This window comes from Silurus aristotelis (assembly GCF_946808225.1).
Source record: "Silurus aristotelis genome assembly, chromosome: 27".
Lineage (NCBI taxonomy): Eukaryota > Metazoa > Chordata > Actinopteri > Siluriformes > Siluridae > Silurus > Silurus aristotelis.
This window is the reverse complement of record NC_139600.1, coordinates 14,482,815-14,498,053: the sequence shown is the minus strand read 5'-3', so window position 1 is coordinate 14,498,053 and position 15,239 is coordinate 14,482,815. Positions and strand designations below refer to the sequence as shown.

Genomic DNA, 15,239 nt, shown 5'->3' with positions numbered 1-15,239 from the left:
ACATGTGTTCTTTTTCAGTTTAATGCACCTGAGCTAAAACCTTTCCTGATTGGGTAAGAAGACGTGATAGCAGAGATGTTTGAGCCCAGACAAAGACATTCTCCATACATTACGTACTCCTATCCTAAAAATCCTATAGACACTGAACAGACAACATACAAATGTGTGTTTAGAAAACTAGTGTGAGGCCCATCTTAATACTAACAATTACTGATTGATCAGTAAGCTCAAAAGAGTGCTTTAGTCACATGCCCTCAAATGTTTATCTAGATTGTGTATCTGTTTTGGGGTCATATTAAAGCTGAAGCATATTTAATCTATAAAAGACTCAGTAATACATGAAATGACTGTCTCTGGCTGGACATGATGGAGAAGCTGCACTTCTGTTCTCTGTGCGAAGTGAAGAAAATGTGATGCTGTTAGCCAGCTCTGCTGCTGTTAGCACTGCTGCTGGTGTTTATAGCCTTGCTGATGTTAGCATTACTGCTGCTGTTATCCCTGCTGTGATCTAGTTGTTATTGTTGTTAATAGTTATTGTTGCTACACTCCCATTTTTTTTTACCACAGTGGGAATGTAACAGTATGAAATATAGGAAAAGACGAAAAGTTTCTGTGCACTCTGAGAAATCAAGAACAGACACTGAGACACAATTCACAACAAAATATTGTCTTTATACTGAATATAATCAGCTCAAGTGATTTTCACTTCAGGGAGAAACATTTTTCTCACAGATCCAGTTTAGTTTTTTAAAACAATTTGCATCATTCCAGATGATGCTATTTGAAGATTTGTAAATTTCACCACAATTTTTTTTCTCTTCACCACCCAGTTCCCCCTGACCCCAGAACCTGAAACCCACAGAATCAGATCACTGTTCAGTTTCCTTCAATTCCACACATTTAACTAAACATTTCAGTCTCTGTTTACTGATATGTACATTAGAACAATATAAAATATAAGAGTATAATAGAGAATAATCTTAATAAAGATTATTATTTTATTTTATTGCATCATAAAAAAAGAGAAATAATTTCTTACTTGAAGGTCAGTGGTGAAGCGTCCACCCATTTCCACTCTCCCTCTTTATCTCTGTCACTCAGACCAATCCAAACCCCACTGTTACTGCTGATGTGTTTACTGATGAAATCCTGCAAACAACAGCACATATTACATCTCTCTCTCTCTCTCTTTCTCTTTCTCTCTCTCTCTCTCTCTCTCTCTCTCTCTCTCTCTCACACCTGTTCCTCTCTGCTGTTGATGATCATCAGATCTGCTCCTTCGTCCCTGCAGTTCTGTCTGCTCTCCTCCCAGCTCTTATAATCATTAGAGACGTAGTAAAAACTGGAGCTGAAGCTGATCCACTTCCATTTACCTGTAGAGAGAAATGAAGAGAATTTAAAACACACTGTTTATAAACTAATGTTTGTGTACAGACACAATTTCTATTTCACAACATAATCAATATAATATGATAAAGTATTTAATATGCATGAAATCACTATTTCTGGATGTTAAAATTGAATTTTTTTTTTTTAATTAGTTTGAATTGTTGGTGTGTTTTTAGACTGCATATGATTAAACAAACAAAAAGTGGGGAAACAATGGTTATAATTAATTAATTATAATATTATAATTAATTCACTGCTTTTATACAGTTAATGGAAATTTAAAAAACATTTTTAGAAAATTTTACAATCAAAAATTACTTAAATAGGAATATACATTAGATAAATATTCACTGAATGTTTACTGCATCCAAAAATTTTTTTTTTCCTTTTGTTTGACAGTTTAAATATGACAGTTTAAATATGGAGAGTTTAAATATGACAGTTTAAATATGGAGAGTTTAAATATGACAGTTTAAATATGACAGTTTAAATATGGAGAACATGAGTTTCTACAGGAAATAGTTGTTTATTTCACTCTTTAGACTCTGACTGGATAAAGTTTGTTTGTTTGTTTCTTTGTGTGAATTCAATGCGCTTCCTTAAATGAGAACAAACATTAGATAAATATTTACTGTATTTTTACTGCATCCAGACTTTATTTTCTCTTTTTGTTTGTCAGTATAAATATGTGGCGTTTCTGCAGCACTACAGCTGTACTTTTATAAAACCTGATAACAGGAAATAGTTGTTTATTTCTCTCCCTAGACTCTGACTGGATAAATAAAAACTGCACATTGACTCTAAACAGAACTCTGTAGATAATAATGACTTCTATAGATATTTATGTTTTAGACATTGTGTGTTAGACATGTCCAGGGTACATCTATTATCTCCAGGAGGAAGGGAAGCTTTAGTCATTTGGAGTTAATGTTTAGGTGATCAGTAATTAATCAGGTGTTATTAATAAAATGTAATTAATAGCTGTCATAGCTATTAGTTCTCCAGGAAATATGTTTGACTCACAAAGAGTCAGTAATCACTGCTTAGTTCATAGTGAACTAATACAAGTATAATACAAGAACTAGGCTCATCATCAAGGCCTTAGAATGACAATCTTATTAACACTGTAAGATTCAGCTATGAGTTATGGAACAGAATCGTTAAATCTTATAGTGTTAATAAGATTGTCATTGTAAGGCCTTGATGACGAAATATGGTTGAACATGTAAGAGGCTTTGAGTAAAAGGTTTTATATCCAGTTTTAAAATGGCACTGAATTTCCACTGAGGGAACTTAACTGTTGGGCTGAAAATTCAAGGATAAATTTATCCTTGAATTTTGAGGTTGTTGAATTTGATCAACATCACAGTGGAGACCACAAACAGGAGGACACACAGCACCACACACACTGCAGTCAGTCTGTTACACCTGCCCCATGCAGTGTCTCCTCCTAGAGGTAAATGGTAATCATTTTCACAAATATTTGTAAAAGCAGACTGCATGGATCATTGCATGAATTTATACATCTGTCAAAATGTGTCTGATTGAAACATCTTAAATTTTCAAGAGAGAAGCCTCAGTACTTTTGTCCATATAGTATAGGTCAGAGGTTCTCAAAGTGGGGTCCACAGACCCCGTTACCAGAATGCACTTCTTAAAGTAATATTATTAATAATAATAATAATAATAATAATAATAATAATAATAATAAAATATTATTCGATATATTGTGACTGTTTAATTTGTATAAATAATTGCATTTAACCATTATTTTATTTTATTATAATAATAGTTGTTTTTTTTTATTATAATCACAAATGTCGTTTCCCATAATGAGATACTGAGTAAATATTAGCAATTAAACTTAAACATTTTGTACCTCTATGTTGTGCTTGTAGGCGTCTCTCTGCCTTCTCTCTTCCTGCATCAGAATTTTCCTTCTCTCTGTTGGGGTCTTGACGCAAAGCATCTAAACTATCATAGATATGCACCACCATGTCCACCTGCTCAGAAGAAGAATAAAGCATCTTTAATCTTTAATCTATAAAAGATTTATAACACATTAAGTGACTGTCTCTCTGTGTGGACGTGACAGACAGCTGCACCTCTGTACTCTGTGTGCAGTGAATTAAATGTGCTGTTGTTAATTAGGGAAGTTAGAGGAAGTTAATAATCAGAGGAGGGGCATCAGTGACTTGTGGTCAATGTTGAAAGCATTTCAGCAGCAATTCTCACGCATACCAGTTATATAAATACCTCAATAACATTGTCGCTCGTAATTTTGTTCCTCATAATACAATGAAACAAAATTATTAGGCTTTTTATATTCTGCTTTTATTTGACTTAGATATTTATAGCAGGTTGAATCCAGTCATATAAATTAGACGACATGTTCCTGCAATAGATCTGGAATTATATGTATTTACCTTTTCAGAAGCTTTGATGCAGCTTTACTGTGAGGTTACAAGACACAATTGCCACTGGCCCAGCATTAACCCCTGCTCTCTTTTACAGAGAGCAATTTCTTTGAGTAATTCCTCTCTAATTAACTTTAAGAGAGTGGAAAAAAAGAGGAAATGAAAGGAAAGAGAGCGTGCGAAGGAAATTACTCTTTATACACCATACGGCCACTATAACATAACTGTGGTTTATCATATGTGGTTTAGGAGGAACATCAGTGGCTTGTGTTCAAAGTGTAATGGCATTTGAGCTGCAATTCTTACTCTAACCAGAGATGTTTTTTGTTCAAGTCTAGCAGTTAAACTACGTAATACCAAAATAATATGGTTGTGTGTTATAATGATGTATAAATTGCACCAATTCATCATATATCATTCCTTGTAATGTCATTACACACATCATTTGGCCTGATATTTAAATTGATGTATATCTTTACAGCAGGTTAAATTCTGTCATTTGAAGTAGTTGATCTAAGTAGATCTGAAAATATTTATATGCTTTGTGGTTTCTCAGTAACATGGTATCAGGATTATGTCGTAATGAACACTGGCCTGTAGGTTTGCACACCATGTTAACGTCATTCTGCATGTAAATCCTATTCACAGTTTGTTAGCACTTGCATGTATCCACACCCATTACAGCAGTGGCTCCTGAAAAATGTAGTCCAGTGTTGTTGTTGCTGTTCCTCCCTTTCCTGCTGAGGATGTTGCTGTGCCTCCTTGCCCTGTTGAGGATATCTCTCCTTGCTTTCTGTTCCCTTCTGCTTTTCTAAAGATACCAGACAGATGCTAGATGGATTCTTTAATTAACAGATCAAGAAGTTAACAGATAAAAGATCACAATGACAAGAAATAACTCCCTGTGAAATAAAAGCAAGAAACTTTGAGAGGAACCAGACTTGATAAATTAGGAATATTATATATAATAATTATATAAATATAAATATAAATATAAATATATATATATATATATATATATATATATATATATATATATATATATATATATATATGTGTGTGTATGTATTTATCATTAGTGAAGCAGTCAGGGAATTTTGACTGCAAATGTCTCAATGATTACTAACTGAAAAGAGGTCTATTCTACGGAAGCGCATTGCATTTACAAAGAAAAAAAAATTCACAGCCAGGATCTCATAATTATGACTTAGTATCTCATAATTATGAGATCCGTATTTCGCTATAATATGGCTTAGCTTGATAACTGTATATGTTAGTGTTAAGATGGTTCTTACACTGGTTCTCTAAACACAGTCCTATTAACTCACTGAACTGCTCTTCCTGTTAATGAATTTAGTTACGGTAAGTATTGCTTTAGTTAACAGATACGGGGCAATAGCTATTATTATTATTATTATTTTTATTATTAATTTTTAACATTAACTACTAATATATATGTTACATGCTACACATAAAACAAACGTTTATCAAGTGGACAGTCAGAACGTGTAACATATATTAGTAGTCAATGTTAAAATATAATAATAATAATAATAATAATAATAATAATAATAATAAGGGTAGGTCAGTGAGGAAATGTCAATTAGCTAATTAAACTAATATAATGTTAGATTTTTATTATGACCAAACAAAACTTTATTCTTGGAGAGGTTTTCCATGTGATCTGCGATGCCCGTGGTGCCTTTTCTGATCAGGGAAGAATCACACAGCACACAGAATGGTGTATATGTTTTTCTTCAATTTAATGCAGATAACAGACAAGTATATATACACACACACACACTGGAAAATACCTGAGCTAAAACTGTTCCTGATTGGGTAAGAAGACATAATAACCGGAGATGTGTGAGTCCAGATAAAGACTTCCTGTATACCTTACATACTCACATCATAAAGATCCTATAGACACTGAACAGATAATAGGACTGTGTTTAGAGAACCAGTGTGAGAACCATCTTAACACTAACATATACATTTATCAAGCTAAACCAGAAAATAGCTTCTACGTCTCCATTGTTGCGCTATGAGGCGCTTCCGAGCAGAAAATGCAGTAACGTCAAATCCGGTGTTATGCGCTAAAGCGCTCCCCTGCCACAGACTTTTTTTTTTCTTTGTGAATGCAATGCGCTTCCGTAATTTTATGCTGTTTTATGATAAAGAACAATTAACATCTGTCTTTAGGACCCAACACTTACTTGTGTTTTGAGCTTTGCAGTTGTAATGTAGCCACATGGCCAGCAGGCGGCAGGCTATCACTAATAGCACTTGGTAGACAATATTTTGTTCAGAGAATTTGTATCAGACATAAATTAATTCAGTACACAGGTAATAATATTAATGTATGAAATTTAAAGCCTATAAAATATGTTCAGGATTGAAAGGAGTGTTTGTAATTAGGCCAGAAATTAGATTTAGCTTTTCTCAGAGCAGATGTACACTACTGTACCAGGTACATCGAGTGTACTGTGCTGCTAAATGCTGAAATTTTTATTTATTCATGTGAGCATATAATGATTACATAATTGTTGTAAAAGAGCTATACAAATAAAATGGAATATATTATATACACTATTTATTCTAAACAGCAGTGGATTCATGAAAATATATTATCTCCTTACTGCTTAGCAAATCCCTTGAATTTTCTCTCTTCTATATCACTGTATCACTAAATGATTTAAGTATCACCATCGTAACTCTACCATGAAGCCAGTGGTGCACAGTAATCAAGTAAATGTAATTCATTACTGTACTTAAGTAGCTTTTTCATTTATCTGTATTTCCATTTAGGGAGACTTTTATTTTAACTTCACTACATTTCGAAGTCAAATATTATACTTTTTACTCAACTAAATTTTGTGAAATAAGTCGTTCCTTTTTATTTTTGAGTGAATAAAATCCTAAACAGTCAATCACGCCGCAAGCCACCAATCAGCATCGAGCGTGTGGTCTGTTTTAAACATGTTTTGATTGGCACTTCGTCGTATCTACTTATCACCAACATACAGTTCAGATTCAGCTCAACAGCAGAACATTGTGAGAGTAATAAATGATGGAAGAAACTCCTGATTCCAACTTGCCACAACATCATACCCATAATAAATCATAGTACTTTGGATAAGTACATTTGAAGGCAAATACCTTTGTACTTTTACTCAAATGAAAGTTTAAAGGGAGCACTTTTACTTTTTCTGGAGTAATATTTTACAGAGTGTCTCTACTTTAACTTAAGTACAGGGTTTGTGTACTTCATCCACCACTGCATGAAGCCTTCATATTATTACAAGGAACAATATCATCAATGGCCTGTAGAGGGCATCTGTGTATGAAACGGTGGATCACATTTTCTGTCTGTCTGTTTCTTACACCTGTGGAAATTCATTGCAATAGTTTGATAGTCCCCAGTTTGCCAGCACTGGCCGAGAACTGAATCTGATACCAGATTTCAAACCATTTAAGAGTGTCTGGCAACGTCTAGGCTTATTGAAAATGGTAGGTTTATATAAATGTTTTAAACCTAGTGCTCAGCAGGTAATAAGAGTGTAGAGAAATGTTTGACAAATTTAGCTTAGGCCAGCTTTACTTAGCATTAAAACAGCTTTTGCCAATATCATCCAGCATTACAGAGTATTCAGCATTAATTTCAGCATTATTACTCTCAGTAGAGGTAGTCTAAGATATATTATGAAGAGATACTTAGTTATGGAATTGTGAGAATGTATAACTAAGCTGTGTCAGCGGTGCACGAGTGAATGGTGAAACTGGACAGAACAAGCGGGGACAGAGCCACCAAGCAGAGACGAGCGAAAGAGTCGCCGAACAGTGACTAAGCACGGCCAGTGAGTGCACTCAGGTGGGCGCTAAGAAAAGGCGTGCAGGTCCACAAGGAAACTCGGGCAGGCACTAAAGACAAAGCATACCACTTTGAGAGTGAGACAGGTGGACGCCAAAGAAATGCGTTGTATTATAATGATGTGTAAACATTGCACCAATTTGTCATCTTATTGTTCCTCGTAAAATCATTACACGATGCTGGTAGGCTTTTCATTACACACAGGCGTGCAGAAGAGTGAAGGATTTAAATTTATTATTCACTGTGTAACATTTGTACATTTTCCCTGCGATGGTGTTCAGTAGAGAGTTTGTGATTTTGATGTAAAAAGGCAGCCCAGTATTTAAATCTTATTAACGATTAAAAGAGTAAAAAACAGAGGTTGCAGAGGAAATGACTGTTTATACACAATATGGACAAAAGAATGCATCGTTGCCACAGTTGTATAAATTATCTTTGTATGCTGTTGCATCACAGTTTCCCTTTCCTTCTTTATTGTCCTCTTTTGCACATTGTACTGTATAACACATTATAGTATAACACTGTAGGTTACTAGTGTAGCCTTGTTGTGTTTTGTGTATCTGTCTTACACTGTCTTGTGTTGTCTGTTTGCACTGTCTTTTGTCTGCACTGTCTGCACTCAGTTGCACACGATGCACTTTACTTTAGTCCTTAGCTGTGTTCTGTATGTAGCTCTGTTCTGTGATGTAGCTCTATATTGTGTGATGTAGCTCTGTGTTCTGTATGTAGCTCTGTTGTGTGATGTAGCTCTATACTGTGTGATGTTGCTCTATATATTGTGTGATTTAGCTTTGTATTCTGTATGTAGCTCTATGTTGTATGATGTAGCTCTATATTGTGTGATGTAGCTCTGTTTTCTGTATGTAGTTCTGTGTTGTGTGATGTAGCTCTATGCTGTGTAATGTAGCTGTGTGTTTTGTATGTAGCTCTATGTTGTGTGACGTAGTTCTATATCAGGGGTCACCAACCTTTTTGACATCGAGAGCTACTTCTTGGGTACCGACTAATGTAAAGGGCTACCAGTTTGATACACAATTCTGAAATAACAAATTTGCTCATTTTACCTTTAATTATATGTTATTATTCATTCATTCATTTCATTTTCTCCCGCTTATCCGTAATTCGGGTCGCGGGGGCAGCAGTCTAAGCAGGCCCCCGTCTTCGAACGCTGCCCAATCCTCACAGCACCGTCCTGCAGGGACCGTAAGGCAGTTATTATTAATAATTAATTATATTTATGTATGTCAAACTCAATTGCACATGGGGCCAAAATTTAAAGCACACTTTAGGTCATGGGCCGAACAGGATAAACATTTATTGAACACACTAAAACAATGTTTTTTTTAAACATATATATAAATAAATACAGACAGGTATATTATTCCAGAATAAATAAACTTAAACTTTAAATAACTTAAAATATTTTTCTCTCCATAAAAATATCTCCTGTCAAACACCAGAGGTCTCACAGCTTCATCATGCAGCTCTTCAGAAACTCTCCCTCAGTAAATAACCAGCTGTGATTTCTTCTCTGTTTTCACACCAGCTTCACTTGGTGATTTTGCTCTGGTGAAACACATCTGCTGAAATGTCAGATTCTTCTTTAACTCTTCTACTTTCTGTATCCCAGACCCAGAAAAACATGAAGTGACCGTGTCTCTGTGTGGACGTGATGGACAGGCTGCACTTCTGTACTTCTGTTGAAGTGAATTAAATGTGCTGCTGTCAGTAAAAAAGTAAACTATCAGAGGAGGGGCATCAGTGGTCACGTGGTCAAAGTGTGAAGACGTTTGAGCTGCAATTCTCACACACACCAGAGATGTTGTTGTTAAAGTCCAGCAGTTTTATAAATACCAAAATAATATTGTTCTGTTCTAATGGTGTGTATACGTTTACAGATTCCTCATATTTTTGTTTCTAATAACTTCTTTACAGAAAACTATTAGAATTTTCACATTTCACTTAAAATTTATTTTATTATTTATAGCAGGTTAAATTCAATCGTATGAATTAGTCGACATGTTCCTGCAGTAGATCTGGAATCTTTTCTTTTTTTTTAAGTTTTCATGCAGCTGAATTGTGAGGTGGCACTGGTCTAAAATTAGCATTAATCCCTGCTCTCTTTTGCAGAAATAAAAAAAGTTCACACCTATAACCACATAGATCACATCCAGAGTGCCAACACACATGTGAGAAAGACACAAGACTATAATGCCATATATGGCTCTATATGAGGCATCAGTGGCTTCAAAGTGTGAAGACATTTGAATTGCAATTTTCACTCTTACCAAAGATGTTCATGTTAAAATCTATTACTTCTGTAAATACAAAAATAAAATTGTTGTTTTATAATGATGCATATGTTACACATTGGCACGTGACAAGAGCAGGATATTTATTACATATTTACTCCGTAACATATGTTAATTCTCCCTCATGCAATTGTGTTCATTACAGAGGAGTTTGTGATTTGGGATTATTCTGTAACATGGCAACCCAGTATTAATTCTGGTTTTCACCACATCTGTCTATGACTCACTCTTGATGCATGCAAGGTTTTGTTAGCCTTGCTAAACGCTTGTCTTGCTTTTGGAGGGGTTATTGTTTTTAGCCCCACTGCTGTTACCCTTGTTGGTGCCAGCTGTAGAGTTGTTGGCCATGCTGGTGTTAACCATGCTTTTGCAAACCTGTGTGCTGTTAGCACTACTTTCTTTCAGCCCTATTGCTGTTAACCATGTTGGTGTTGGCCTTGTTGTTGCTAACCTTGCCGCTTTTAGCCCTTCTGCTGCTACTGTTAGACCCGCTGTTGTTAGCATTGCTGCTGCTGCTAGCATTGCTGCTGTTGTTAGCCCTGCTGTGATCTAGTAGTTAAACAGTTATTGTTGCTACACTCCCGTTAGGTTTCGCCACAGTGGGAATGTAACAGTATGAGATACAGGAAAAAAACATGAACAGTTTCTGTGCACTCTGAGAAAACAAGAACAGACACTGAGACACAATTCACATCCACATATTGTCTTTATACTGAATATAATCAGTTTAAGTTGTGTAAAAGTGATTTTCACTTCAAGGAGAAACATTTTTCTCACAGATCCAGGTTTGATTTACAGAGCAGTTCTTGTCATTCCAGATGATTTTGTTTAAAGATTTGTAAATTTCACCACAATTCTCTTTCTCTTTACCACCCGGTTCCAACTGACCCCAGTCCCTGAAACCCACAAAATCAGATCAGTGTTCAGTTTCCTTCAATTCCACACATTTAACTCAAACATTTTAGTCTCTGTTTACTGATATGTACATTAGACCAATATAAAATATAAGAGTATAATAGAGAATAATCTTTATTAAGATTAATTTTATTTTATTGCATCATAAAAATAGAGAAATTAGACATTCTTACTTGAAGGTCAGTGGTGAAGCGTCCACCCATTTCCACTCTCCCTCTTTATCTCTGTCACTCAGACCAATCCAAAACCCACTGATACTGCTGATGTGTTTACTGATGAACTCCTGCAAACAACAGCACATTTTACACATCTATCTCTCTATCTCTCTCTCTCTATCTCTCTCTCTCTCTCTCTCTCTCACACACACCTGTTCCTCTCTGCTGTTGATGATCATCAGATCTGCTCCTTCGTCCCTGCAGTTCTGTCTGCTCTGCTCCCAGCTCTTATTATCATTAGAGACGTAGTAAAAACTGGAGTTAATGCTTATCCACATCCATTTACCTGTAGAGAAAAATGGAGAGAATTTAAAACACACTGTTTATGAACTAATGTTTCCACAATTTCTATTTCACAAAATAATCAGTATAATATGATAAAGTATTTAATATGCATGAAATCACCATTCATGGATGTTTAAATTGATTATTTTTTTTATTATTAGTTTGACTTTTTGGTGTGTTTTCACACTGCATTTTATTAAACAAACACAAAGTGTGAAAGCGATGTTTATAACGTAATGAATTCACTGCATTTAAACATTTAATGGAAATTTTAGTGCATTCATGCAAAAACAAGTGCATTGCATTCACCAAAAAAAATTGATGCAGTCTTTGGCAGGGGAGCATTTTAGCGCATAACACCGGATCTGACGTTACTGCATCTTTGCCCCGTATCTGTTAACTGAAGCAAGACTTACCGAAACTTAATTAATTAGCAGGAGTGGCAGGTCAGAGAGGAAATGTTAAGTAGCTATTTAAACTAATATACAGTCATCAAGCTAAACCATATTTTTAGCTGCTACATCTACATTCCGAGCAAAAAATGCAGTAACGTCAGATCCGGTGTTAAGCGCTAAAATGCTTCCCTGCGACAGACTGCCCCAACGTTTATTTATTTATTTATATTTTTTGTGAATGGAATGTGATTTTTTTGTTTGTTTGTTTCTTTGTGTGAATTCAATGCGTTTCCTTAAATGAGAACAAACATTAGATAAATATTTACTGTATTTTTACTGCATCCAGACTTTATTTTCTCTTTTTGTTTGTCAGTATAAATATGTGGCGTTTCTGCAGCACTACAGCTGTACTTTTATAAAACCTGATAACAGGAAATAGTTGTTTATTTCTCTCCCTAGACTCTGACTGGATAAATAAAAACTGCACATTGACTCCAAACAGAACTCTGTAGATAATAATGACTTCTGTAGATATTTATGTTTTAGACACTGTGTGTTAGACATGTCCAGGGTACATCTATTATCTCCAGAAGGAAGGGAAGCTTTAGTCATTGGGAGTTAATGTGAAGGTAATCAGTAATAAATCGGGTGGTATTAATAAACAGTCATAGCTATTAGTTCTCCAGGAGAAATGTAAGACTCATTAAGACTCAGTAATCACTGTTTAGTTCATAGTGAATTAATACAAGTATAATACAAGAACTTTTCTTCATTCTTTCTTCCTCTGCAGTCAGCTATGAGTTTGGGACAGAATCATTAAATATTATCAGTGTTAAAAAGATCAATGTTAATGTCAAACTAAGACCTTGGTGACAATATATGGTATTAAGACTAGGTAATCACTGTTTAGTTCATAGTGAACTGAATTTCCACTGAGGGAACTCAACTGTTGAGCAGAAAATTCAAAGATAAATTTATCTACTTACTAAAATCTCTCTCTGTCTGTAACTGGTCTCTCTCTTTAGTCAGGGTGTTGTAACTGGTCTGTAACTGGTCTCTCTCTGCTATTAGGTTGTTGAATTTGATCCACAGCACAGTGGAGACCACAAACAGAAGGACACACAGCACCACACACACTGCAGTCAGTCTGTTACACCTGCCCCATGCAGTATCTCCTCCTAGAGATAAATGATAATCATTTACACAAATATTTGTAAAAGCAGACTGCATGATCATAGCTTGAATTTATACACCTGTCAAAATGGGTCTGATTGAAACATCTTAAATTTTTAAGAGAGGAGCCTCAGTACTTTTGTCCATATAGTATAGGTCAGAGGTTCTCAAAGTGGGGTCCACAGACACCCGTTACCAGAATGCACTTCTTAAAGTAATATTATTATTATTAATAATAATAATAATAATTATAATAATAATAATAATAAAATATTATTCAATATATTGTGTGACTGTTTATTTTGTATAAATAATTGCATTTAACCATTATTTTATTTTATTATAATAATAGTTTTATTTTATTATAATCACAAATATTGTTTCCCATAATGAGATACTGAGTAAATATTAGCAATTAAACTTAAACATTTTTTACCTCTATGTTGTGCTTGTAGGCGTCTCTGTGCCTTCTCTCTTCCTGCATCAGCATCTTCCTTCTCTCTGTTGGGGTCTTGACCCAGGGCATCTAAACTATCATAGATATGCACCACCATGTCCACCTGCTCAGAAGAAGAATAAAGCATCTTTAATCTATAAAAGATTCATAACACATGAAGTGACTGTGTCTCTGTGTGGACGTGACAGACAGCTGCACCTCTGTACTCTGTGTGCAGTGAATTAAATGTGCTGTTGTTAATTAGGGAAGTTAGAGGAAGTTAATAATCAGAGGAGGGGCATCAGTGACTTGTGGTCAATGTTCAAAGCATTTCAGCAGCAATTCTCACGCATGCGTTCAAAGTGTGAAAGCATTTGAGCTGCGATTCTCACTCTTGCCAGAAAACAAGTCTAGCAGTTAAACAATTACCAAAATTATATGGTTGTGTTATAATGATGTGTAAATTGCACCGAGTCATTATATATCGTTCCTTGTAATGTCATTACACACATCATGACACATTTAGCCTAATATTTAAATTGTTGTATATCTTTACAGCAGGTTGAATTCTGTCATTTGAAGTAGTTGATCTAAGTAGATCTGAAAATATTTATATGCTTTGTGGTTTCTCAGTAACATGGTATCAGGATTATGTCGTAATGAACACTGGCCTGCAGGTTCGCACACCATGTCACGTCATTCTGCATGTAAATCTCATTCACAGTTTGTTAACACTTGCATGTATCCTCACCCATTACAGCAGTGGCTCCTGAAAAATGTAGTCCAGTGTTGTTGTTGCTGTTCCTCTCTTTCCTGCTGAGGATGTTGCTGTGCCTCCTTGCCCTGTTGAGGATATCTCTCCTTGCGTTCTGTTCCCTTCTGCTTTTCTGAAGATACCAGACAGATGCCAGATGGATCTTTGATTTACAGATCAAAAAGTTCCATCAAGAGGTTCTTTTTTGAAGTAAAAAAAAATGTTAGTCATGGAGTTGTAAATGGTCTGTAACTGGACTCTCTCTGTTGTCAGAGTGTTGTAATTTGTCTGTAGTTGAATGTTTTCTGTATTTAGGTTGTTCACTTGATCCACAGCATTCTCAGCAGCACCAAACACATTACAGTCAGCATATAACATCTGCTCTATGCAGTGTGTCCTCCTAAAGCTAAAATGACACAAAGACAGGTGTTTTTTATTAAATTCCACTATAAGTGTATAGTGCTTTTAACAATGGACATAGTCCCAAAGCAGATTAACAGAAATAAAAGATCACAACGACAAGAAAAAACTCCATGTGAAATAAAAGCAAGAAACTTTGAGAGGAAGAAGACTCAATGAATTAGGAATATTATATATATATAATAATTTTATTTATATATATATATATATATATATATATATATATATATATTTATCACTAACTGATAAGCACCTTAGGTGAGTCAGGTGAATTCATCTACAGCGACTGCGGTTCCAATTCTGCGTATGAATCAGCCAATCTGTTTCTTTCTGTTAAAAAGTTAACTTTTTCAAATAACATTCTTGTTTCTGGATTGTAAATGACCGTACATAGTTTGATCAAATCGACTTTTAACCACTTATTGTTTGAAAACAAACAAACACAACTTAATGGTTATCATTAGTGAAGCAGTCAGGGAAATTTTCTGCCTCCACCTAAGCTCCGCCCACAACAAATGTCTCAAAGATTACTAAGTGAAAAGAGGTCTATTCTACCATAAAGCTCTCCTCTTATTACAATAAGCAATATCACTAATGGCCTGTAGAGGGCACCTGTTTATAGAGTTGGTCTTCATGTGATCCAATTGGAATTTTACA

General features: G+C 35.0%; 1 protein-coding gene and 1 long non-coding RNA gene across 6 annotated transcripts; both read right to left on the bottom strand.

The window, feature by feature from the left end:
• Window positions 1-643: 643 nt before the first annotated feature.
• LOC310721374 (CD209 antigen-like protein C) lies at window positions 644-13,641 on the bottom strand. Of its 4 annotated transcripts, none has more exons than XM_083533036.1 (6): window positions 13,409-13,641; window positions 12,840-12,977; window positions 12,786-12,797; window positions 1,240-1,373; window positions 1,040-1,149; window positions 644-849 (listed from the first exon to the last, which is right to left on the bottom strand). In XM_083533036.1, the coding sequence occupies exons 1-6, from the start codon at window positions 13,554-13,556 to the stop codon at window positions 708-710; spliced, it is 684 nt and encodes a 227-aa protein (XP_083389162.1). In that variant the 5' UTR covers window positions 13,557-13,641; the 3' UTR covers window positions 644-707. The 4 variants fall into 4 exon arrangements, with proteins under 4 accessions (XP_083389162.1, XP_083389160.1, XP_083389161.1 ...); XM_083533035.1 differs by lacking the exons at window positions 644-849; window positions 1,040-1,149; window positions 1,240-1,373 and adding exons at window positions 10,677-10,885; window positions 11,078-11,187; window positions 11,272-11,405; XM_083533034.1 differs by having other exon boundaries at window positions 650-849; window positions 12,786-12,977.
• LOC310721404 lies at window positions 2,742-4,735 on the bottom strand. Of its 2 annotated transcripts, none has more exons than XR_014532024.1 (3): window positions 4,482-4,735; window positions 3,269-3,423; window positions 2,742-2,839 (listed from the first exon to the last, which is right to left on the bottom strand). It is a non-coding gene; the product is annotated as an uncharacterized lncRNA (long non-coding RNA). The 2 variants fall into 2 exon arrangements; XR_014532025.1 differs by having other exon boundaries at window positions 3,269-3,392.
• Window positions 13,642-15,239: the final 1,598 nt, after the last annotated feature.